This window comes from Sinohyriopsis cumingii, chromosome 13 (genome assembly GCF_028554795.1).
Source record: "Sinohyriopsis cumingii isolate HCF-2022 chromosome 13, ASM2855479v2, whole genome shotgun sequence".
Lineage (NCBI taxonomy): Eukaryota > Metazoa > Mollusca > Bivalvia > Unionida > Unionidae > Sinohyriopsis > Sinohyriopsis cumingii.
Genome location: NC_142973.1, coordinates 76,657,543 through 76,683,599, shown reverse-complemented (window position 1 = coordinate 76,683,599; position 26,057 = coordinate 76,657,543). Strand labels below are relative to the sequence as shown.

Below are 26,057 nucleotides of genomic sequence, written 5' to 3'. Positions count from 1 at the left end.
AGTGATCACTGTTTCATACCCATGATGGCTAAGATGAGTGATCACTCTGTTTAGTACCCTTGATGGCTAAGATGAGTGATCATTCTATTTAGTACCCTTGATGGCTAAGATGAGTGATTACTCTGTTTAGTATCCTTGATGGCTAAGATGAGTGATCATTCTATTTAGTACCCTTGATGGCTAAGATGAGTGATTACTCTGTTTAGTATCCTTGATGGCTAAGATGAGTGATCATTCTATTTAGTACCCTTGATGGCTAAGATGAGTTATCACTCTGTTTAGTACCTTTGATGGCAATGATGAGTGATCAGTCTGTTTCATACCCATGATGGCTAAGATGAGTGATCACTGTTTCATACCCTTGATGGCTAAGATGAGTGATCACTCTGTTTAGAACCTTTGATGGCTAAGATAAGTGATCACTCTGTTTCACACCCTTCATGGTTAAGATGAGTGATCACTCTGTTTAGTACCATTGACGGCTAAGATGGGTGATCATTCTATTTAGTACCCTTGATGGCTAAGATGAGTTATCACTCTGTTTAGTACCTTTGATGGCAATGATGAGTGATCACTCTGTTTCATACCCATGATGGTTAAGATGAGTGATCACTCTGTTTTATACCTATGATGGCTAAGATGAGTGATCACTGTTTCATACCCTTGATGGCTAAGATGAGTGATCACTCTGTTTCATACCCATGATGGCTAAGATGAGTGATCACTCTGTTTAGTACCCTTGATGGCTAAGATGATTGGTCACTGTTTCATACCCTTGATGGCTAAGATGTGTGATCACTCTGTTTAGTACCCTTGATGGCTAAGGTGATTGGTCACTGTTTCATACCCTTGATGGCTAAGATGTGTGATCACTCTGTTTAGTACCCTTGATGGCTAAGATGAGTGATCATTCTATTTAGTACCCTTGATGGCTAAGATGAGTGATCAATGTTTTGTACGTTTGATGGCTAAGATGAGTGATCACTGTTTCATACCCTTGATGGCTAAGATGAGTGATCACTCTGTTTCATACCCATGATGGCTAAGGTGAGTGATCACTCTGTTTCATATTTTTGATGGCTAAGATGAGTGATTCCTCTGTTTAGTGCCCTTGATGGCTAAGAGGAGTGATCACTCTGTTTAGTACACTTGATGTCTAAGATGAGTGATCACTCTGTTTTATACCCATGATGGCTAAGATGAGTGATCACTGTTTCAGACCCTTGATGGCGAAGATGAGTGATCACTGTTTAGTACCCTTGATGGCTAAGATGAGTGATCAATATTTTGTACCTTTGATGGCTACGATGAGTGACCACTGTTTCATACCCTTGATGGCTAAGATGAGTGATCACTCAGTTTCATACCCATGATGGCTAAGATGAGTGATCACACTATTTCATACACTTGATGGCTAAGATGAGTGATTCCTCTGTTTAGTGCCCTTGATGGCTAAGAGGAGTGATCACTCAGTTTAGTACACTTGATGGCTAAGATGAATGATTCCTCTGTTTAGTGCCCTTGATGGCTGAGAGGAGTGATCACTCTGTTTAGTACACTTGATGGCTAAGATGAGTGATCACCCTGTTTTATACCCATGATGGCTAAGATAAGTGATCACTGTTTCATACCCTTGATGGCCAAGATGAGTGATCAGTCTGTTTCATACCCATGATGGCTAAGATGAGTGATCATTCTATTTTGTACCCTTGATGACTAAGATGAGTGATCACTGTTTCATACCCTTGATGGCTAAGATGAGTGATCACTCTGTTTTGTACCCTTGATGGCTAAGATCAGTGATCACTGTTTAGTACCTTTGATGGCTAAGATGAGTGATCACTGTTTCATACCCTTGATGGCTAAGATGAGTGATCACTCTGTTTAGTACCTTTGATGGCAAAGATGAGTGACCACTGTTTCATACCCTTGATGGCTAAGATGAGTGATCACTCAGTTTCATACCCATGATGGCTAAGATGAGTGATCACACTGTTTCATACACTTGATGGCTAAGATGAGTGGTCACTCTGTTTAGTACCTTTGATGGCTAAGATGGGTGATCACTCTGTTTCATACCCATGATGGCTAAGATAAGTGATCACTGTTTCATACCCTTGATGGCTAAGATGAGTGATCACTCTGTTTCATACCCATGATGGCTAAGATGAGTGATCATTCTATTTTGTACCCTTGATGACTAAGATGAGTGATCACTGTTTCATACCCTTTATGGCTAAAATGAGTGATCACTGTTTAGTACCCTTGATGGCTAAGATGAGTGATCAATGTTTTGTACCTTTGATGGCTAAGATGAGTGATCACTCTTTCATACCCTTGATGGCTAAGATGAGTGATCACTCTGTTTCATACCATGATGGCTAAGATGAGTGATCACTCTGTTTCATACACTTGATGGCTAAGATGAGTGATTCCTCTGTTTATTGCCCTTGATGGCTAAGAGGAGTGATCACTCTGTTTAGTACCCTTAATGGCTAAGATGAGTGGTCACTCTGTTTAGTACCTTTGATGGCTAAGATGGGTGATCATTCTGTTTCATACCCATGATGGCTAAGATAAGTGATCACTGTTTCATACCCTTGATGGCTAAGATGAGTGATCACTCTGTTTCATACCCTTGATGGCTAAGATGAGTGATCATTCTATTTTGTACCCTTGATGACTAAGATGAGTGATCACTGTTTCATACCCTTGATGGCTAAGATGAGTGATCACTCTGTTTTGTACCCTTGATGGCTAAGATCAGTGATCACTCTGTTTAGTACCTTTGATGGCTAAGATGAGTGATCAGTTTCATACCCTTGATGGCTAAGATGAGTGATCACTCTGTTTAGTATCATTGATGGCAAAGATGAGTGATCACTGTTTCATACCTGTGATGGCTAAGGTGAGTGATCACTCTGTTTAGTACCTTTGATGGCTAAGATGGGTGATCACTCTGTTTCATACCCATGATGTCTAAGATGAGTGATCACTCTGTTTTATACCCATGATGGCTAAGATGAGTGATCACTCTGTTTTGTACCCATGATGGCTAAGATGAGTAATCACTGTTTCCTACCCTTGATGGCTAAGAAGTGATCCTGTTTCATTCCCTTGATGGCTAAGATGAGTGATCACTCTGTTTAGTACTTTGATGGCTAAGATGAGTGATCATTTTATTTAGTACCCTTGATGGCTAAGGTGATTGATCACTGTTTCATACCCTTGATGGCTAAGATGAGTGATCACTCTGTTTAGTACCCTTGATGGCTAAGATGAGTGATCACTGTTTAGTACCTTTGATGGCTAAGATGAGCAATCACTCTGTTTCATACCCATGATGGCTAAGATGAGTGATCACTCTGTTTCATACCCATGATGGCTAAGATGAGTGATCACTGTTTAGTACCCTTGATGGCTAAGATGAGTGATCACTGTTTTGTACCTTTGATGGCTAAGATGAGTGATCACTCTGTTTCATACCCTTGATGGCTAAGATGAGTGATCACTCTGTTTAGTACCCTTGATGGCTAAGATGAGTGATCAATGTTTTGTACCTTTGATGGCTAAGATGAGTGATCACTCTGTTTCATACCCTTGATGGCTAAGATGAGTGATCACTCTGTTTAGTACCCTTGATGACTAAGATGAGTGATCACTCTGTTTAGTAACCTTGAAGGCTAAGATGAGTGATCACTCTGTTTAGTAACCTTGATGGCTAAGATGAGTGATCACTCTGTTTAGTAACCTTGAAGGCTAAGATGAGTGATCACTCTGTTTAGTAACCTTGATGGCTAAGATGTGATTCTATCATTACTGTGTTTTACTTTGATTGAACAAGTTCTCATAACTCATTATGAAGTGCATATACCCTAGGTAGTTACAGTGTGGTCCTATTGTCACTATCTTTCACATTGATTACATGAGTTACCATGGCTTGATATGAAATACACTTGCCATTGATGGGCTACAATTTGGTCCTATGGTCACTATCTTTCACACTGATTGCATGAGTTCCCATGGCTTGATATGAAATACACATGCCATTGATGGGTAAGATGTGGTCCTATGGTCACTATCTTTCACACTGATTGCATGAGTTCCCATGGCTTGATATGAAATACACATGCCATTGATGGGTAAGATTTGGTCAATGGTCACTATCTTTCACACTGATTGCATGAGTTCCCATGGCTTGATATGAAATACACTTGCCATTGATGGGAAAGATTTGGTCAATGGTCACTATCTTTCACATTGATTGCATGAGTTCCCATGCCTTGATATGAAATACACTTGCCATTGATGGGTAAGAGTTGGTTCTATGGTCACTATCTTTCACATTGATTGCATGAGTTCCCATGGTTTGATAAGAATACACTTGCCATTGATGGGAAAGATTTGGTCCAATGGTCACTTTCTTTCACATTGATTGCATGAGTTCCCATGGCTTGATATGAAATACACATGCCATTGATGGGTAAGATGTGGTCCTATGGTCACTATCTTTCACATTGATTACATGGGTTCCCATGGCTTGATATGAAATACACATGCCATTGATGGGAAAGATTTGGTCCTGCAGTCACACTGCTTGATTTCAGAAGTTCTAACAACTTAGTATTAAAGTAAAGGTACCCAGGAAGGGTAAGATGTCATGAAGTCCCACTGTTAAACAATGATTTCACAAGGTCTCTCAACTGAATATGTAGTACCACTACAATTGATAGGTAAGGTGTCCACCAAGGGTAGTGTTTTAGTCTTTAATGCCAAGGAAATCACTGAACTTTGATACTTGATCTCTTATCCATATTGACACATATGTATGTACCAGAGATTGAATCTAGGACTGCAGAGGTACAAAGCAGGTGTTGATCCCATCTGTATGTCTGCATCATTATCAGGATCCTGCAGAGACAGCTGTTGTCCACTACAAGACAGTTATGTAAGGACTTGCTTAGTTCACTGGTGGTCAGGATTCCCCAGGAACCAATGTCCAGTACAGCGGTCATTCCAGAACACTCAGCTGATCAGCAGACTAACAACCAGTCAAGGTCAGTTCAACAAATATTTGCATAGTTTGTTACAGTATCTCCATTTCAAGTGAGATGTTATTTGCCGTGTGTGTGAGCATGTATATGTGTGTATGCATGCATGTGAATGTGTGTGTTCTTGAATGGATCCACTCTAATTCAGTTTATAATTATGTTTTTGTATTCCTATTGCCTCTCATCCATTTGGTGTCACTTGTTTGGCAAGGATGTAAGCATTAACAATATTAAGATTTTTTGTTGTACTATTCAAGCTTTTTAAAAGTAATATATGTACGTCTTTATACAAGTCCAAGGTCAGACACTGTTTCTATGAATTCATATTTTTAATGATCAGCTAGCTCTACAATTGAGAATTTTTGTTCTTAAACAAAATATTTCTTCTGTTTCTCAGAATTCTTCCAGAGGTCAGTTGGTCCCAGAACAGCTTTGCAATCCTTTTGAGTGTCAAGGTCAATGGAGTAAATGGCAGTCCTGTCAGAATGGACGAGAAAAGTGTTCATTTTGAGTAAGTCTTCAGAACTTGTCCCACTCTTTGAAGAAAAAGGAGGAGATATTAAAATAGGGTTTTTTGTTCCGTTATGTCTGATTCCAACCAAATTTGAGTAAAATTTGGAAGAAATATTACTTATGCACAACAACTTTATTTTTCATGCTAAAATCCCTTTGCTCTTAGTACCATAGTGGCGATTAGGAACAGAAAGATCTTGGAAATAATGTACAGCAAGTTGTACAATTCCTGATAAAACTTGAGGTAACATTTCTTTTAAGTATTATCGAACCAGTATGTAATACAAGGGATATAGCTGTCATTAAGTAATACAAGTGATATAGCTATTACTATGTACTACAAGGGATATTGCTATCGCTGTGTGATACAAGGCATATCGCTATCATTATGTAATACAAGGGATAGAGCTGTCTCTGCAATAGAAGGGATATAGCTGTTACTATGTAATACAAGGGATATTGCTATTACTATTTACTACAAGGGATATAGCTATTACTATGTACTACAAGGGATATAGCTATTACTATGTACTACAAGGGATATAGCTATTACTATGTAACACAAGGGATATAGTTGTCATTATGTAATACAAGGGATATTGCTATTACTATTTACTATAAGGGATATAGCTGTTACTATGTACTACAAGGGATATAGCTATTACTATGTACTACAAGGGATACAGCTATTACTATGTACCACAAGGGATATAGCTATTACTATATACTACAAGGGATATTGCTGTTACTATGTACTACAAGGGATATAGCCGTCATTATGTAATACAAGGGATAGAACTGTCTCTGTGTAATAGAAGGGATATAGCTATTACTATGTACTACAAGGGATATAGCTATTACTGTGTACTACAAGGGATATAGCTATTACTATGTATTACAAGGGATATAGCTATTACTATATACTACAAGGGATATTGCTGTTACTATGTACTACAAGGGATATAGCCGTCATTATGTAATACAAGGGATAGAACTGTCTCTGTGTAATAGAAGGGATATAGCTATTACTATGTACTACAAGGGATATAGCTATTACTGTGTACTACAAGGGATATAGCTATTACTATGTACTACAAGGGATATAGCTATTACTATGTACTACAAGGGATATAGCTATTACTATGTACTACAAGGGATATTGCTATTACTATGTACTACAAGGGATATAGCCATCATTATGTAATACAAGGGATAGAACTGCCTCTGTGTAATAGAAGTGATATAGCTATTACTATGTACTACAAGGGATATAGCTATTACTATGTACTACAAGGGATACAGCTATTACTATGTACTACAAGGGATATAGCTATTACTGTATACTACAAGGGATATTGCTGTTACTATGTACTACAAGGGATATAGCTGTCAGTATGTAATACAAGGGATAGAACTGTCTCTATGTAATAGAAGGGATATAGCTATTACTATGTACTACAAGGGATATAGCTATTACTGTGTACTACAAGGGATATAGCTATTGCTATGTACTATAAGGGATATTGCTATAACTATGTACTACAAGGGATATAGCTATTACTATGTACTACAAGGGATATAGCTATTACTATGTACTACAAAGGATATTGCTGTTACTATGTACTACAAGGGATATTGCTATTACTATGTACTACAAGGGATATAGCCATCATTATGTAATACAAGGGATAGAACTGCCTCTGTGTAATAGAAGTGATATAGCTATTACTATGTACTACAAGGGATATTGCTATTGCTATGTAATACAAGGGATATAGCTATTACTATGTACTACAAGGGATATTGCTATTACTATGTACTACAAGGGATATTGCTATTAATATGTACTACAAGGGCTGTAGCTGTCATTATGTAATACAAGAGATAGAACTGTCTCTGTGTAATAGAAGGGCTATAGCTGTCATTATGTAATACAAGGGATATAGCTATTACTATGTATTGCAAGGGATAATATTATTACTATGTACTACAAGGGATATGGCTATCACTGCGAAATACAAGAGATATAGCTGTCACTATGTAATACAAGCAATAGAACTGTCTCTCTGCAATACAAGGGATATAGCTATTACTATGTAATACAAGGGATATAGTGTCACTGTGTTATACAAGGAAAATAGCTATTGCCATGCAATACAAGGGATACAGCTATTGCTATGTATTACAAGGGATATAGCTGTCACAGTGTAATGCAAGGGATATAGTACAGGTTACTGCATTTGTATGGGAAACAACAAACTCCAAGAACAAATTTAAAGACCTAATAATGTTTCCTACCTTAAATATTTTCAGCATGTTTTTTATGTTTTCTAATTTCATGTTGTTTGTTTTTTGTGATCATATCATTATATATGTTTTTTATGTTATAGGTGTTGTCTAATGTTGCAAAGCACTTGGAGCTTCTAAAGATTAGGCTCTATACATGCTCCCCATTATTATTATTATTAATATGAAGAAAAAAAATCAGAATAATGAGGTATGAGTGCAGTGCTAGAAAAAACTAGTTCGTATTTTCCCATGCAAAAGCAGTAACCATTTTATTATATACTCATTTTGTTATTCTACCTTAGGCTTAATTATACAAATATACTCTTAAGAAACAAATTAATTGAATTTATGCAGTATTCCAAAATGAATACATGGCCATAGTTTCATCAATACATAATAACAGTATTAATGCACATGTAGCACCACCCAGTGACCTTGCACTTTGTTGTGCACTCAACACTAGTTTGTAACAGAATTGTCAATTTGGTCTACTTAAAATTGAAATTTAGTTGTGTTTTGAATGAATATATATTGCAACAACTTGTCAGGTTGGTCAGGAAAGGATGGATTTTAGGTTTTTTGTTGATTATACTCAAATCTGCTTGTCATGGACTGGATTTATTAGCTGTGTCAATTCACACAAAGTACATGTGATTTGAGCATGGAGGGATGTGCTTGAATCAGCTGCATGTTTGTTTCTGTTCTGTCATTGAATGTTTGGAATCGTAATGTGGGAAGTAATGTGGGAAAAAATGAAATCTTTCAGTGGAAATTGTCAAAAATATGCTAAAAAAATGACAGTACCAGTTCGCAGCGTGTGATCAAGTTTTAGAACGCATGACATAGTTCATGTAATTCAGATTTGCAGAACTAAGAAAGTACATTTTTAGGAAATTCAAAATGTAAAACTGTAAGTATATTTTTTGACATTCTTATTACCAGCTAAAGAAGACATGTTTATGTCTTATCACTTGCATGCTTTCTGTATGGACTCTAGCTATGCAGTGACCTGTATGGCATCTTTTGCTAGCCTAAATCTGAAAAATTATTACAAAATTTAACTTGGAAGATTGCAAAGCAGCTGGTGTGTGACAGTCAATTCAGCCAGCAGAAATAAGAATTCTTCACCATCTTGGCTTATTGCATCTTTGTTAGCCAAGGTTCTGATGTGATAACCCTATCTACACCATGGCATATAGAGCAGATATTTCTGAGCTTCAGGCCTGTGAATTTCATTGGATGTGGTGGCAAGCTACTGAATCCAATCTAAATTAAGTTCTTCAGATTTGAACACTGTTCCTACATGATCAAAGGGAACACAGCTTGAATGGACTGATAAATAAGCAGTTGTCCACTATCCGTGTTTGTACAAATACCTTTCACTTAAATACACCTGCAATGGCTTCCCTCTGGTAAATGGTCATACTTTTGATGTTAAAGTTACAAAGTATCTTTTTTAAGTCAATTGCCTCCACCATTTTCAGCTGATTTACAATACACCACTGGTACGCACTATTGGTTAGATGGTATTACATACTAAGGAAGGCAACTCTTCAAATCCAATATATGTCACTAGGAACAAAACATTAAAACATGTTTGATAGGCTGTGTCATCTTTGTAAGTCAGATTTTTGTGTTTCAATTCTGTATGGACTGTGTCGTCTGTGCAAGCCAGTTTTTTGTGTTGCAGTTCTGTATGGGCTGTGTCATCTTTGTAAGCCAGTTTTTGTGTTGCAGTTCTGTATGGGATGTGTCATCTATGCAAGCCAGTTTTTTTTTAATTGCAGTTCTGTATGGGCTGTGTCATCGTTGTAAGCCAGTTCTTTTGTTTTACGATTTTATGTGAGCTGTGTCGTCTTTGTAAGTCAGATTTTTGTGTTTCAATTCTGTATGGACTGTGTTGTCTGTGCAAGCCAGTTTTTTGTGTTGTGATTCTGTATGGGCTGTGTCATCTTTGCAAGCCAGTTTTTTGTGTTGCAGCTCTGTATGGGCTGTGTCATCTTTGTAAGCCACTATTTTGTGTTGCGATTCTATATGGACTGTGTCATCTTTGTAAGTCAGATTTTTGTGTTGCGATTCTGTATGGGCTGTGTCATCTTTGCAAGCCAGTTTTTGAGTTGTAGTTCTGTATGGGATGTGTCATCTATGCATGCCAGTTTTTTGTGTTGAATTCTATATGGGCCGTGTCATTGTTGTAAGCCAGGTTTATGTGTTGCAATTATGTATGGGCTGTGTCATTGTTGTAAGCCAGGTTTATGTGTTGCAATTATGTATGGGCCGTGTCATTGTTGTAAGCCAGGTTTATGTGTTGCAATTATGTATGGGCTGTGTCATCTTTGCAAGCCAGTTTTTGTGTTGTAGTTCTGTATGGGATGTGTCATCTATGCATGCCAGTTTTTTGTGTTGAATTCTGTATGGGCTGTGTCATTGTTGTAAGCCAGGTTTATGTGTTGCAATTATGTATGGGCTGTGTCATCTTTGTAAGCCAGAGTTTTATTGATACATATAGTTTACATCAGTGGTAAAATAGGTTAATTGATGACCCATGGCTAGCAAAACAGGAGCTAGGTATTCTTGTGCCATATGAAGATAAGAAAATGATTTTAGCCTGGTATTTGTATGAGTATAAATTATACCTAATCACTCATAAAGTTAATATCAAATTGTCTTTTGGACTTAATTTTAACTTTGTGAGTGATTAGGTAAAAATTACAACTAAAAACTTATCCAACCATGATCATTTTAATTTTATACTAACATAAGTATTATAACAATTGAGGGGCTGGACCATGGAGTATTGTCACTATTGCCTGACTCCAGTCCATTGTCAATCTTACCCACTTCAGTTTTAAAAAGTATTTTACCTGGCACAGGTACTATCCTGCTGAAGATTAATCCCTTTCATCCTTCTAAATTTCAAACCAAACATTATTTTGCCTGTGCAAACTTTTTTTATATTCCAAAAGTCTGGTCATTAACATTGAGTGCAGGGTTAAGATAGACAGCCTAAGGAACATGGTAAGGTGCATTGCTGTGACATGGATGCTTATACATGGTAAAAATAAATCCTTCCTGTCTGCAGTAACCAATAAAATTAAAGGGGATGAAACAACAATGACAAAACTCTCTGAATCATAAAAATGTAAAGTTCTTTTTAACCCTTTTCAATCCTTAAACATAATAATTCACCAATATTTAGTGAATATGCATTTTTCAAAAATTGTGCAAAGAAAGTACATTTGCAAAAGTATTTTTCAGTAAGGATGTAACAAACATTCAGAAGAACATGTGCAGCAGATATGGTGATTTTATAATATTCATGAAAATTTCATGACAGAATCCCATAGCGTAGTTTGATATTATTTAGGAAAACTTTGTTTGCACTGATGCCAAACTTTGTGTTACTCTGTAGAAATGCTGTGATAGAAAAATTGATAGAATGAAATAAGTTAATCATTAATATTTATTTGATTTAGGGCTACTGTAGATGAACGGTGTTACAGTTTTGACTATGATCTGTATGGTAGGATAATTCCCAACAAAAGTCGCATGGTCACTCACCAGCGTGAAGTCCTTATCTCACTAAAGAAACTGGAGAAGGGAAGATGGCCAAGACTTGTGCATCAGAAAGAAAAGGTTTGTAGCCAAATTTAAAGGAATAATTACTTTTCAGACAGTTTTATTTGCACTGAAGAACCATCTGTTATTGATTTTAGTAATGAAAAATATTGCTTTTATAACGAATACAGATTTGAGATTGAGCTGTAAACATGTTTTTCTTTGCTTTATTATTTGAATAAAAAGTATTAATCTAGGATAGGTGTATTATCCTGTCACAGTATGGTGTATTAGCTTATTGCAGTATGGTGTTTTATCTTATCACAGTATGGGCTTTATCTTATCACAGTATGGTGTATTATCCCATCACAGTATGGTGTATTAGCTTATTGTAGTATGGTGTTTTATCTTATCACAGTATGGTGTATTATCCTGTCACAGTATGGTGTATTAGCTTATTGTAGTATGGTGTTTTATCTTATCACAGTATGGAGTATTATCCTGTCACAGTATGGTGTATTAGCTTATTGTAGTATGGTGTTTTATCTTATCACAGTATGGAGTATTATCCTGTCACAGTATGGTGTATTAGCTTATTGTAGTATGGTGTTTCATCTTATCACAGTATGGTGTATTATCCTGTCACAGTATGGTGTATTAGCTTATTGTAGTATGGTGTTTTATCTTATCACAGTATGGGCTTTATCTTATCACAGTATGGTGTATTATCCCATCACAGTATGGTGTATTAGCTTATTGTAGTATGGTGTTTTATCTTATCACAGTATGGAGTATTATCCTGTCACAGTATGGTGTATTAGCTTATTGTAGTATGGTGTTTTATCTTATCACAGTATGGTGTATTATCCTGTCACAGTATGGTGTATTAGCTTATTGTAGTATGGTGTTTTATCTTATCACAGTATGGAGTATTATCCTGTCACAGTATGGTGTATTAGCTTATTGTGGTATGGTGTTTCATCTTATCACAGTATGGTGTATTATCCTGTCACAGTATGGTGTATTATTCAATCACAGTATGGTTTAGTATGCCAACACAGTGTGATGAATTATCCTGTCACAGTGTGATCTATTATCCTGTCACAATGTGATGTATTATCCTGTCACAGTATGGTGTATTATCTTGTCACAGTATGGTGTATTATCCTATAACAGTATGGTGTATTTTATCTCAGTATGGTGTATTTTATGACAGTATGGTGTATTATCTTGTCACAGTATGGTGTATTATTCCTATGACAGTATGGTGTATTATCCTGTCACAGTATGGTGTATTCTATCACCATATGATGTATTATCCTATTACAGTATGGTGTATTATCTTGTCACAGTATGGTGTATTATCCTCAGCACACAAACACAAACGTTAAGTTAAAAAATGTGAGAAGGAAGAATGAAACAAAAACTAAGAAGGCAAATCCTTTCAAAGAAATGTAAACATGAAGTAGTACAAAAAAAGGTAAAAATGTCTTTATTCTGAAAATGAAAATAAAATAAAATATAAAGGCAAAATAAAATAAAATTCTAAAAGTATATTGTAAAAATTTCTTATATTAACTACATTTCCTAACAAAGTCTAAGACTTTCTTGAGTAGTATATGAAGTTCCTAATTTCAGATGACCTTTTGAAGACTTGTGCTTGTGAAAGTCTATATGTTGGACAAAAATAATTAGTTCCACTGTCAGGTGACATTAATGGTATGCGCTCTGGTCAAATGCTCCCAGGAGGCATGCATTTAAGTATATGTAACCTACACTTGATCAACACAATATGCATTCAGGTATGTGTAACCTATGCTTGATCAACACAATATGCATTCAAGTATGTGTAACCTATGCTTGATCAACACAATATGCATTCAGTTATGTGTAACCTATACTTGATCAACACAGTATGCATTCAGGTATGTGTAACCTATACTTGAGTATGCATTCAGGTATGTGTAACCTATACTTGATCAACACAGTATGCATTTAAGTATGTGTAACCTATGATTGATCAACACAATATGCATTTAAGTATGTGTAACCTATACTTGATCAACACAATATACATTTAAGTATGTGTAACCTATGATTGATCAACACAATATGCATTTAAGTATGTGTAACCTATACTTGATCAACACAATATGCATTCAAGTATGTGTAACCTATGATTGATCAGCACAATATGCATTCATGTATGTGTAACCTATACTTGATCAACACAATATGCATTTAAGTATGTGTAACCTATACTTGATCAACACAATATGCATTCAAGTATGTGTAACCTATACTTGATCAACACAATATGCATTCAAGTATGTGTAACCTATGCTTGATCAACACAATATGCATTTAAGTATGTGTAACCTATACTTGATCAACACAGTATGCATTCAGGTATGTGTAACCTATACTTGAGTATGCATTCAGGTATGTGTAACCTATACTTGATCAACACAGTATGCATTTAAGTATGTGTAACCTATACTTGATCAACACAATATACATTTAAGTATGTGTAACCTATGATTGATGAACACAATATGCATTTAAGTATGTGTAACCTATACTTGATCAACACAATATGCATTCAAGTATGTGTAACCTACACTTGATCAGCACAATATGCATTCATGTATGTGTAACCTATGATTGATCAACACAATATGCATTTAAGTATGTGTAACCTATACTTGATCAACACAATATGCATTCAAGTATGTGTAACCTATACTTGATCAACACAATATGCATTCAAGTATGTGTAACCTATGCTTGATCAACACAATATGCATTTAAGTATGTGTAACCTATACTTGATCAACACAATATGCATTCAAGTATGTGTAACCTACACTTGATCAGCACAATATACATTCATGTATGTGTAACCTATGCTTGATCAACACAATATGCATTTAAGTATGTGTAACCTATACTTGATCAACACAATATACATTCAAGTATGTGTAACCTATGCTTGATCAACACAATATGCATTCAGGTATGTGTAACCTATACTTGATCAACACAGTATGCATTTAAGTATGTGTAACCTATAATTGATCAACACAATATACATTCAGTTATGTGTAACCTATACTTGATCAACACAATATGCATTCAGGTATGTGTAACCTATACTTGATCAACACAATATGCATTCAGGTATGTGTATCCTATACTTTGATCAGCAAAATATGCATTCATGTATGTGTAACCTATATTTGATCAACAAATATGCATTCAAGTATGTGTAACCTATACTTGATCAAAACAATATGCATACATGTATGTGTAACCTATACTTGATCAACACAATATGCATTCAGGTATGTGTAACCTGTGCTTGATCAACACAATATGCATTCAAGTATGTGTAACCTATACTTGATCAACACAATATGCATTCAGGTATGTGTATCTTATACTTGATCAACACAGTATGCATTCAAGTATGTGTAACCTATATTTGATCAACAAATATGCATTCAAGTATGTGTAACCTATATCTGATCAACACAATATGCATTCAACTATGTGTAACCTATACATGATCAACACAATATGCATTCAGTTATGTGTAACCTATATTTGATCAACACAATATGCATTCAGGTATATGTGACCTATATCTGATCAACACAATATGCATTCAGTTATGTGTAACCTATACTTGATCAACACAATATGCATTCAGGTATGTGTAACCTATACTTGATCAGCACAATATGCATTCAAGTATGTGTAACCTATACTTGATCAACACAATATGCATTCAAGTATGTGTAACCTATATTTGATCAACACAATATGCATTCAAGTATGTGTAACCTATATTTGATCAACACAATATACATTCAAGTATGTGTAACCTATACTTGATCAACACAATATGCATTCAAGTATGTATAACCTGTACTTGATCAGCACAGTACCACTCTCCAGAAATGGTTGGATGTTATGCCGCTTGTTTGTGGAGTTTGCATTCCACATATTTTGCCAAGTATAAATAACATGCAAATTCATTCAGTATTTTTAAGTCAATGTATGAAATCTTCGTTCTGATAGGGTTGCTTCGTGACAGTTTGGCTGCTTCATGACAGCTTTGGCTGCTTCATCTTCCCTTTCATTACCTTAATACCAGTATCAAAAGGCTGTCAGCAATACAGAATACATTTTCCAGATTGTATGAGCGAAATGATGTTCCTTTAAGATCTGGGGTATTGATGGCTTGTCAAATTTCAGATTTTATAAGGTTTTCAGTGTGGAAAGACAATCTGTAAACATTAAAAAAATTATTTTAGGACATTTCATAGTGTTGCAGTGGTAGCGCCATCTTTCAGACCATCTGTATACATAGACATGCTTAGCCTTGATGAGACTCTGATTTCATTGAATTTACTTGGAAAAAGGAGAGTATTTGTTAGGTCTTTTTGAATATGCAAAGGTGTTAAGACTCTATGGTCATTAATTAAGTAACAGGAAGAAGCGAAACCAACAAGTTTTGTAAAACTTAATAAATAATTAAATTATCAAAGTTATAGAATGAAAATGTGAGAGAAACTTAAAGGATTATGAACTGAATTCAAAGTAATCCTGAAAAAGTTATATTAAAGTCCAGAAGAATGAAACGTTCCATATAAATTTCAGAATCAGAAATGTACTGGTCCGCCAAGAATAGGGATGTCAAAATGGCATTGTCCAGAACTCCTTTGAATAATTTACAACAGTTCCAGAATGATATTATAGTCCAAATAATGAGCACTTTCTATTTCCACTGAATAATCCAAACAAATGTTTTTCCTCTCAAATAATATCTAAGGACAACATAAGACACATCTGCAGATTTGATATTACAACAGGAACACAAGAAGGAATGACTTCCGAAATAAGAATCAATCTTATTGCTCAGTTTTCTTTTTGTATATACACCTTAAAGAGTCTATTATGACTATATATCGCAGTGAACCCTACATGATAGACCTTGCTACTCAACCTAATTAAAAATATCTGTTCACGTGACCTAAATCATCCAATAAGAATTAACTTAATTATTCTAAGATACCACATGGCCGATCCATCCGGTGAGTAAAAGGATGAATCTTGTAAACATATTTATTTAAAATTTTATTATTAGTTCCTGTCAACATATACGTAAACATCTATTTATAGATCCTATGTGATTTAATGTTCTTTGATATATCAGAGAATACCCTTTGCACATACAAAATCCAGCTATAGATAATCAGTGCAATTTACAGCAATGAATAAAACTTACAAAAATTAGACAAAATCATGTACGAGTAGTTACAAATCATGTACGAGTAGTTGCAACAAATATAGATATGCATAACACCTCAGGAAAAGAAATATTTATGCAATGAAGCTTTCTTTTTCCATATTAATCAGACACAGAAACAATAACAACAAAAGAAATTACACAGGAAGATATATAATGAATGTCCAAAAATTTATACAAAATAAAATAATATAAAAATCCTATTCATGTGAAATTGCATCTGCAATTAAATTTTCTTTTCTCTTGATGTGCCAAATATAGATGTTGTATTCGTACAACATTAAAGTCAATCTCAACATTCTCTGATGTTTTTTTCCTTCATTTTGTTGATGAAAGTAAGGGGGTGGGGTTATCAGTAAATATAATAATCATAAAGGATCAGAATTAATACACAATTCAAAGTTTTGTAAAGCCAAAATTAAAGCCAAGCATTCCTTCTTGATAGTGGAATAATTTCTCTGGTGATTATTTAATGTTTTAGAGAAATATCACAGTGGCTGATTGACACTATTTTTATCTTCCTAAATTAATACACCACCAACCCCTATGTCACTTGCATCAACAGAAATTTGTAATGGTTGATTGAAATCTGCAGCTGAAAGAACTAGTGCACTTTTAAGTATGGCCTTTAATTTATCAAAAGCCTCCTGATATATGCAAGACCAATAAAACTTTACTTTCTTACTTAATAAATTGGTCAGGGGCTCAACAATTATGGACAAAGTTAAGCAAAATTTCTGATAATATCCAACCATACCCCAAAAATTGCATCAGTTGCTTTTTACTGACAGGTACAGGGAATTTAGATATAGCTTTCGTCTTAGCTTCTACAAGCTTGACTTGACCATATCCCACAATATGTCCTAAAAATGTGACAGACTTTGGCAAAACTCAGTTTTACTTGAATTATATGTCTAATTTGCTTCATTCAAGCGAAAGAAGAATTTCTGGATAGTTTCCAGGTGATCTTTCATCTTTGATGTACTCATCACAGCATTCTCTACAAGATGTTATCATGTTCATTAAGTGCTGGAGTGTAGAAGGTAATACAATAGCTGAAGTGCCGTTGACCGCTAAATAGATATAATGCACATTTACAGTGCAGCCTGGTCTGAATCTGCCTGTTGAATTCTTTGAGATCAGAAATTAATGTTGTTCGTTGGGCAGGCTGTTCCAGACTCTCGGAGCATCAAATTTGAAAAAGAGATTACCATACCTGGCTAGTGGTCAAAATACTTGGTACTGTTGCCAGATTTTGGTTTGTTATATTGTATTTGCAGATTTTGAAAGTGACCAGATTACTCAAGTAACTCAGTGGTTTTTCTTGTGAAGTATCTTGTTTACATCAGTTACCAAGTGTCTTAATCTACTAATGTGAAGAGTTGGAAGGTCTGCTTTTCTAAGCAGAGAATCATGGGATCTAGTAAAGTCATTAAACACCAGTTTAGTGCCCAATATTGTATTTCTTCAGTTTTTTCTGAGTTTTGTTTGCTACAGAAATGCTAAATAATGGGGCAGTGGTTGAAATCTGACCTATTAAAGCATTGATAGATTGGTAGCTTAGTATTAGTGGACTAACTGTGGTTGAGACATTTTAAGACATTTGATTGTATTGTGTTTTTGGACAGATCTAAGATATATGTTTGCTAAATTTAATTGAGAATCATTATCTACTCCAAGGAGTATCTGAATTAGAGGTTCTGATTTGCACCGATGACAGTTATCCAGTATGGAGGCAGGGCTAACCTGTTGCTTCACTTCTCCATGGTTTATATAAACTGGAGCCCAGAGAACCTGTGCTGGAATTTGATCCTCATAATGCCAGATAATTCTACAGTAGTCGCCCACCTCCTCAGATGAGGGGAACCAAATCGCCTGATTTATGCATCCTGGTGTGGGACTTTCTCTGCTGGTGTTCCTGGTGCGAATTAACGGTCCAGATCAGACACATTCCTTGCAGACTCTGTGTTTGTAGCAAGATAACCAGGTTGGATTTCAGTTTTATAACAGAACTCTTTTGATAGTGATACAAATACAATGTTTATTGATGAATGACTTGAATGGAAAAAGAATTATGATTATTACATGTGTGTATAAGATCCAAATATTGGACTAACTGACACAATCTGCACAGACCTAATAATAAATGTGAATACAAGTAAATGACCTTAAACAGTACAAGGACAAAGGTTAATGATTCACAGTAATTTCACACGAAAAGAACGATGGGTTTTACTCAGATAGTAAAAATGATTCACGGTAATTTCACACGCAAAAAAGAATGTGTTTTACTCAAATAGTAAAAATGATGTACTTTACTCATATAGTAAAATTATGTATTCACTCAAATAGTGAAAAATGAGGTACTTTACTCAAGTAGTAAAATGATGAAATGATGGGAAAGATATTGTACAAAATATCTTTACAGTCCCAAAACACTGGGTGTAACAAACCCCAAAATTATTCCACAGCTAAAAGATTACATATATGGAGTTGCACAAAACACTCTGGCACTAGCATACTTGGCTACCAGTCACACTGGTCAATCAAGCAGTCAGTATTACAGGTAGTCACTGACCACCATTCAATTCCTTGGTCAATCAAGCAATCAGTGCCCACCAATCAGTCAGCAATGCCCGACCACATGCTACTCAACAAATAACACTGTTCAATAAGCTGCATGGCCACCATTCAACCAGCTTCATTGCGAGCTCCATCACCAGCTCCACAGCCATCATGGTCAACTCCTATGGTCAGCTCTACAGCTGGCACCCTGTCAACCCTAACCACCATGGTCATCTCCAGATCTGCCACGGTCAGTTCTGATAACCAAGGATCAGCTCCACAGCTGCCACGGTCAGCTCTGATCAGCTGAAAATATAACACCGTGTACTGAGAATGTCACAGGCATGTATGATAACACATAATGACATTATATATGGTAAGCTATACAAATTACATTATCGGCACAACATTACGAAGCAGTAAATCGGTTCAGAAGTGAACCTACCTGTGTCTGATGGTACTAAACATTTCTTAATTGCTAATATAAATCTCCTGTTAAGTCACATACAGGAATAGAAAATATTTGCATTATACTTCACAAGCCGGAGTTACATAGAAAATATACAAAAAGTAAATGTGGTAGTACAATATGTATAACCTATAATATACATAAGAAATTAATGATTAACTCACATACCTCTACAGCTGAAGATTTACAAGTCCTTTAGAAGACTGCTCACTGACAAGACATTCCATATGTAAAGATTTCGTCCTATGGGGAGGCATTTATACACAGACAATGTAGCCCTACATCATCTTTGTGCTTGATGAATATCAGTTTTTCCCAATGAAAGCACTTCACATGTGTGGCATAGGATGATATTGTACAATATACATAAATCACTCTCTGGTATTGTTGTACACAAAAAATGAAACCCCAGTACATGTATTTAATAAATAGCAGAGGGATTTATACAATTCCATGATAGTGTTTCTGACTGGTTATCAGTCAAGAGGGGCGCAGGTTCTGTACACCAAGGGGTCCCTTCTTTATATCTTTCAACAGATTTACACACTTTAGGGGTGCTGATAGATCCCTTTGCAACAAGAAGGAATCACATTCTGCCCATGGGGACCCCAAGTGGCAAAGTGGTCTAAAGCACTCACCATTATGGATCACTGCCATCTCACCTCTGTCTGCACCGGTTCGAGTCTCAGATTCAGCCAATGTGGGTATGTGAGAAAGCTTGCCAGTAGCTTCTCGTGGGTCAGTGGTTCTTTCCAGGGTTTTTCTTGGTTCTTCCTCCACCATTAATACTGGCCACCATGAATAGCCTATCATGTGCAGAAAAATGGCGTTTAACCCAACAACAACAACAATATCTCACCTCTGTGTGGGTTCGAGTCTCAGGCTCGGCCAATGTGGGTACATGAGAAAGCTTGCCAGTAGCTTCTTGTGGGTCATTGATTCTTTCCGGTGTTTTCCCTGGTTCTTCCTCCACTATTTATACTGGCTGCCATGTATAGCCTATCTTGTGCTGAAAAAATGGTGTTTAACCCTATAACAACAACAATCTGCCCACTTTTGGCTCTCCTGCCCTTGACCCATGAGCTATGGACAATCTGGCACTCATTTTGAATGGAATCTGCTTCCTGAAAAAGTCCTGGACACAAACTTCTATCCAGAACAGCTTAGTAGAACTGACATCATCCTGGCATCAAGGCCTTTCAGATTTGTTCATGCAGTGTTTTTCTGTGATCAAATGCCTGCTTGATGGCCAAGTGATCTAAAGCACTCACCGTTACAGATCACTCACATCTCACCTCTTTCCACATGGCTTTGAATCTCTATTCAGCCAACATGGATATATGAGAAAGTTTTCCTGTTGCTTCCCGTGGGTCATTGGTCCTTTTCAAGATCTTCCTAGGTTCTTCCTTTGCCAAATATGCTGGCTGTCATGTGCTGTAAGAAGGCTTGTTAAACCCACAAAAAAAAAAATCTGCCATCAAATAATGTGGCTGCTGTTACTGAAAATAGAGATATTGAAATGACTTCTATTGAAAAAATGCTGGGGGAGAATCAGACCTAATTTGACAGACAGAATCCTGGCATAAAGTATTATTAATCAGCCTTCAAATATGGCAGACATTACATAAAAAAAATGGAAAAGTCTTTGAACAGCTTCTCAAAAGTTGCTCAGCACTTTATGACCAGATTTGACAGTAATTAAACTGACAATAAAGTTTTATTGTTTTTTTTTTATTCTTTAAATTTATTTTTCATTCAAATAATGCTCTCATTACTTAAGATAGAGAAACCTTGAGTTGAGTTCTCAAAAACTTTTCCATAGTAGTGTACCAAATTGCATCAGTGCCTTCAGTATTTTTTTCAAATGACAAATCACCAGCAGATATGATATTCATGGGCCTCTAGTTTCTTATTGTCACAGAATCACATATTATAGTGAGAAATCATGCTGTAAAGTAGGTGGATTATTCATAGATTGATAATATTAATCATGTGTATTGGAAAGACCTTCATAATGGTCTCATCTGACAGTACTTCATTTCTTTGTAGCCTGCCAATCTTACTGTGGACTTTGAGAGGTTTGTGGACAGTTCTGATGACTCTGAGGTGGATGAAGATGAGGCCGCACCTTTGACCTTCAAGAAAAGTAATCTGTCCCTCTGCCTTTCTCTCTCTCCTTCACACCCTCTTTGCTGGTAAAGGTTACAAGCTGTCTATTGACATATAATATCCTTAATGATACCAAAATAAATTTTCTTGCTAGTGCTGTCAGATTTACAAAATATACCAAACATTTACAGTCTTTTATAAAATGAAATGATACTCTTTATAACTGTTCTTACATTTCTGTACAATACACAATAATGAAGTTGGCTTTCTTTAACAAGAAAGTTGGTGATAACCAGTCTTGATGTTGAGTCAGGTAAGTCTTAACTTTATAGAATAATTAGTCTGTTTTTAAAAAAGAAGAAACCAAAAAAATATGTTTTAAACTTTGTTACACTTTTTAAAAGCTTGATCATCATCAGTGACAGACAGAACCATCCCAATGACTTCAGTTGAACATAAAATAATGCTCAAGGCTTTACTAGTTTTCACTTTGTACCTTGGTATCTAGTTTTCACCTGGTACCATGGTATCTAATTTTCACCTGGTACCTTATTATCTAGTTTTCACCTGGTACCTCGTTATCTAGGTTTCTCCTGGTACCTTGGTATCTTGTTTTCTCCTGGTACCTTGTTATCTAGTTTTCTCCTGGTACCTTGGTATCTAGTTTTTACTATGTACCTTGGTATCTAGTTATCACCTGGTACCTAGGTATCTAGTTTTCACCTGGTACCTTGGTATCTAGTTTTCACCTGGTACCTTATTATCTAGTTTTCACCTGGTACTTTGTTATCTAGGTTTCTCCTGGTACCTTATTATCTAGTTATCACCTGGTACCTTGGTATCTAGTTTTCACCTGGTATCTTGGTAACTGCCAGTTACGCAGCTTGTCAGTGCTGTTTTAGTAACAAAACAAAATTTCACTTTAATCCTAACTAATTGCTACTCTGGATTTAATATGCTGATCAGATATTGGCATGTATACAACAAGACACAAGTACACTTGATGTAGTTTAAATTATGTTTCACCAGTAGTGAGGAAACAGTAGTCATCTCCAACCACATTAGTGAAATGTATTGGAAAAAAATGACAAAATGCTTTGGATATCCTTGTTTAAAGTAAAGAGACTGGCAAAGCTGACATTATATAGAGCTTTTAGTGGTTTACAGGTTGTCAACATGAATATTAAAAAAACGTAATGGGTTTATTTCAGGACAAGCAGTTTTAAAACATCCCCCTTCCATCATGCAGAGAGGTCCCAGATCACATGCACACATCACAGCTAGATTTTTAGAACAATTTTGCCATTATACTTTTAACATCAATGAAATTGCATGTACATGACCTTTGAGAGCTGTAAATGGATGCTGCTCTGTTGATAAGGATTTTGCCTAAGTTACTTTGATGTTGTATCAATACTACTGCATGTGTAGACCACTCCGGTAGCCTAGTGGTTAATGTTAATTCTCATGCATATAAACATCTATAGGTGTTTAATGTTAATTCTCATATGCATATACACATCTACAGGTGTTAGTATTCTCACATTCATATACATATCTACAGGTGTTTATTGTTAATTCTCATGTGCATATACACATCTACAGGTATTTAATGTCAATTCTTATATGCATATACATATCTGCAGGTGTTTTTAATGTTAATTCTTATATGCATATACACATCCACAGGTGTTAGTATTCTCACATATAGATATCTACAGGTGTTTAATGTTAATTCTCATATGCATATACACATCTACGGGTATTTAATGTCAGTTCTTATATGCATATACACATCTACAGGTATTTAATGTCAGTTCTTATATGCATATACACATCTACAGGTGTTTAATGTTAATTCTCATATGCATATACACATCTACAAGTGTTTGATGTTAATTTTCATATGCATATACACATCTACAGGTGTTTAATGTTAATTCTCATGCATATACACATCTACAGGTGTTAGTATTCTCACATTTATATACATATCTACAGGTGTTTAATGTTAATTCTCATATGCATATACACATCTACAGGTGTTTAATGTTAATTCTCATATGCATATACACATCTACAGGTGTTAGTATTCTCACATTCATATACATATCTACAGGTGTTTATTGTTAATTCTTGTGCATATGCACATCTACAGGTGTCTGATGCATAAACAGAAGGAGCGTTTTTAAGCTTGAAAATAATATTAAGGGATTCTGTGAACATCATCCTTTTCAAAAGTCCTCTATTTGGATAAAAACAAGATTTAATTTTTTAATTCCCAGTTTCATGGCAATGATTATATTTCATTTCAAGGAGAAGTTTCTGAATCGATGTTATGCACTCATAAAAATGTTATTTCAAAGTTAAATTGTGGTATAGTGTGAAGCATTTTGTAAGTCCTTAGCATTTCAGTTTTAGAGCAGAGGAAGAAGTTAAATGAAGCACATGTTACAATTTTGGGCTAGGGTAAAATTCAAATAATCCGGGTTTTAAGTTTGAATAACATCTGAATGAAACGTTCCTCTATATTACAGACAGGAAGAAGCGGTGTCTACCCCCCATACAGAGGCAGAGGGAGCCGCTAGATCCAACCATTCCAGCAACTGATTCGGATGATGAAAGTAGCGAAAATAGTCTGATAGATTATCGTGATGACGAACCTGACCCCTATAGCATATTTGATTAAATACAAGTCACATCACACCATGTTTTTGTGTTAAGTCAAGTCACTTCAGCTTACTAACTGAGCACTGGGAATACCATGTACATGTAACATCATTACAATATCAAACATAGTAGTTTTTCATACTCCTTCATAAATGTGATCAATGATAGAAAAAGAAGCAAGCAAAAGGCATACTAGGTGCATAAAAAGCATCATTTCACAGATAGAATTAATTATGGAAAAGCAGGTTCCAAAGTCTGTAATGAACTTAAAATTTCAAAATTGGCATTCAGATATTTGCTTAAAGCTGAACAGAAATTTCATTTAACATGCAATAAAATCACTGCGTCAATAGTTTACTGAGAATTTTATTCAAAGTTTCACCATTGTTTATCCAAAGAACTGTAACTCATTTTTAAAATCAAGAATCTTATTTTATTCTGATCCATGTTTAAACAAAAATGTGTTCACATGCAAAAGTCAGTGATATGATGCACAGTGGTATTACTGGTGTGTGATGCATGTTTAAACCATTTGGAGCAGTGTTTTAAAATGATCTTTCAGAGATTGAATGCATTGAAAATTGTGTAATTATACAGAAATGTGAAGAACTCATTAGCGGTTATTAAATGTGTATTCAGCTACTTAACCCACCCCATGCACCCTATATTTACACTTGATGTCCGTCCCTTTTTTCATTGTTCACTTTGATTGTGAAAGCTAAAACAAAAGCACTGTGATGATAATTATTATCGTCATCATCAGTGGGAAGAGTCTAAGCAAGACTGAAAAATCTTTTGTTAATCATGACATAAAATGGATAGAATTAAAATGTTTGATGGATAGTAAGAATTACCATATCGGTTTTACATAATGCACATGGTACCAAAAACCACATATAAAATCAGCCTTGATTTATCTAGATTTATGTATGATCCAATTAAACCCCAAATTTGACACATTTTTTTAATTTTTTATGTGGACGTGTGTGCAGTGTACTAATATAATTTTGTAGGGAAACTAGTCCCTTCTCTGACATAATTGCATCATTAATGTTGAGTGAATCAATCACAGGAAGTTAAGTTGCCATTTTGTATTTACAACAGATTTGATGCAAGTAGGCACAGGATGGGTTTGTAAATACACAGCAGTTTGAAACCTTCGATAGAAACCCTTTTAGATTCTGGACAGAGGGTTTGAAACCTCTGATAGAAACCCTTTTAGGTTCTGTACAGAGGGTTTAAGACCTTTGATGGAAACCCTTTAGTTGGTGCTCTACAGTTTTTGCATATGGTTAGAATTTTAAAGATAAAGAATTTCCCTGGCTTTCCTCACTGTTATATTGGCTATTTAAAAAAAGACCTTGTATATCTTAGGTATAGTTCATAGAACCTTTAATTCCCTCTATTTTGGTGTATGATTGATGTGTGTAATATTGGTTATAGAGTATACAGCATGGCCTTACTACAGATCTGCACCTTTCAAAAAAGTGCTAGCTCTACTTGGTCATTTTCACTTCCT

General features: G+C 35.5%; 1 protein-coding gene across 3 annotated transcripts in view; it reads left to right on the top strand.

The window, feature by feature from the left end:
* LOC149785851 (putative ATP-dependent RNA helicase TDRD12) overlaps positions 1-24,579 on the top strand; it is a 313,410-nt gene extending 288,831 nt beyond the window's left edge. For all 3 annotated transcript variants that reach the window (XM_089979811.1, XM_089979813.1, XM_089979812.1), the window contains 5 exons: positions 4,908-5,057; positions 5,449-5,562; positions 11,330-11,489; positions 21,809-21,905; positions 24,406-24,579. In XM_089979811.1, coding sequence (XP_089835937.1) covers positions 4,908-5,057; positions 5,449-5,562; positions 11,330-11,489; positions 21,809-21,905; positions 24,406-24,557 — 673 coding nt within the window. In that variant the 3' untranslated portion in view covers positions 24,558-24,579. The remainder of the gene's footprint in view (positions 1-4,907; positions 5,058-5,448; positions 5,563-11,329; positions 11,490-21,808; positions 21,906-24,405) is intronic.
* The last annotated feature ends 1,478 nt before the right edge of the window (positions 24,580-26,057 follow it).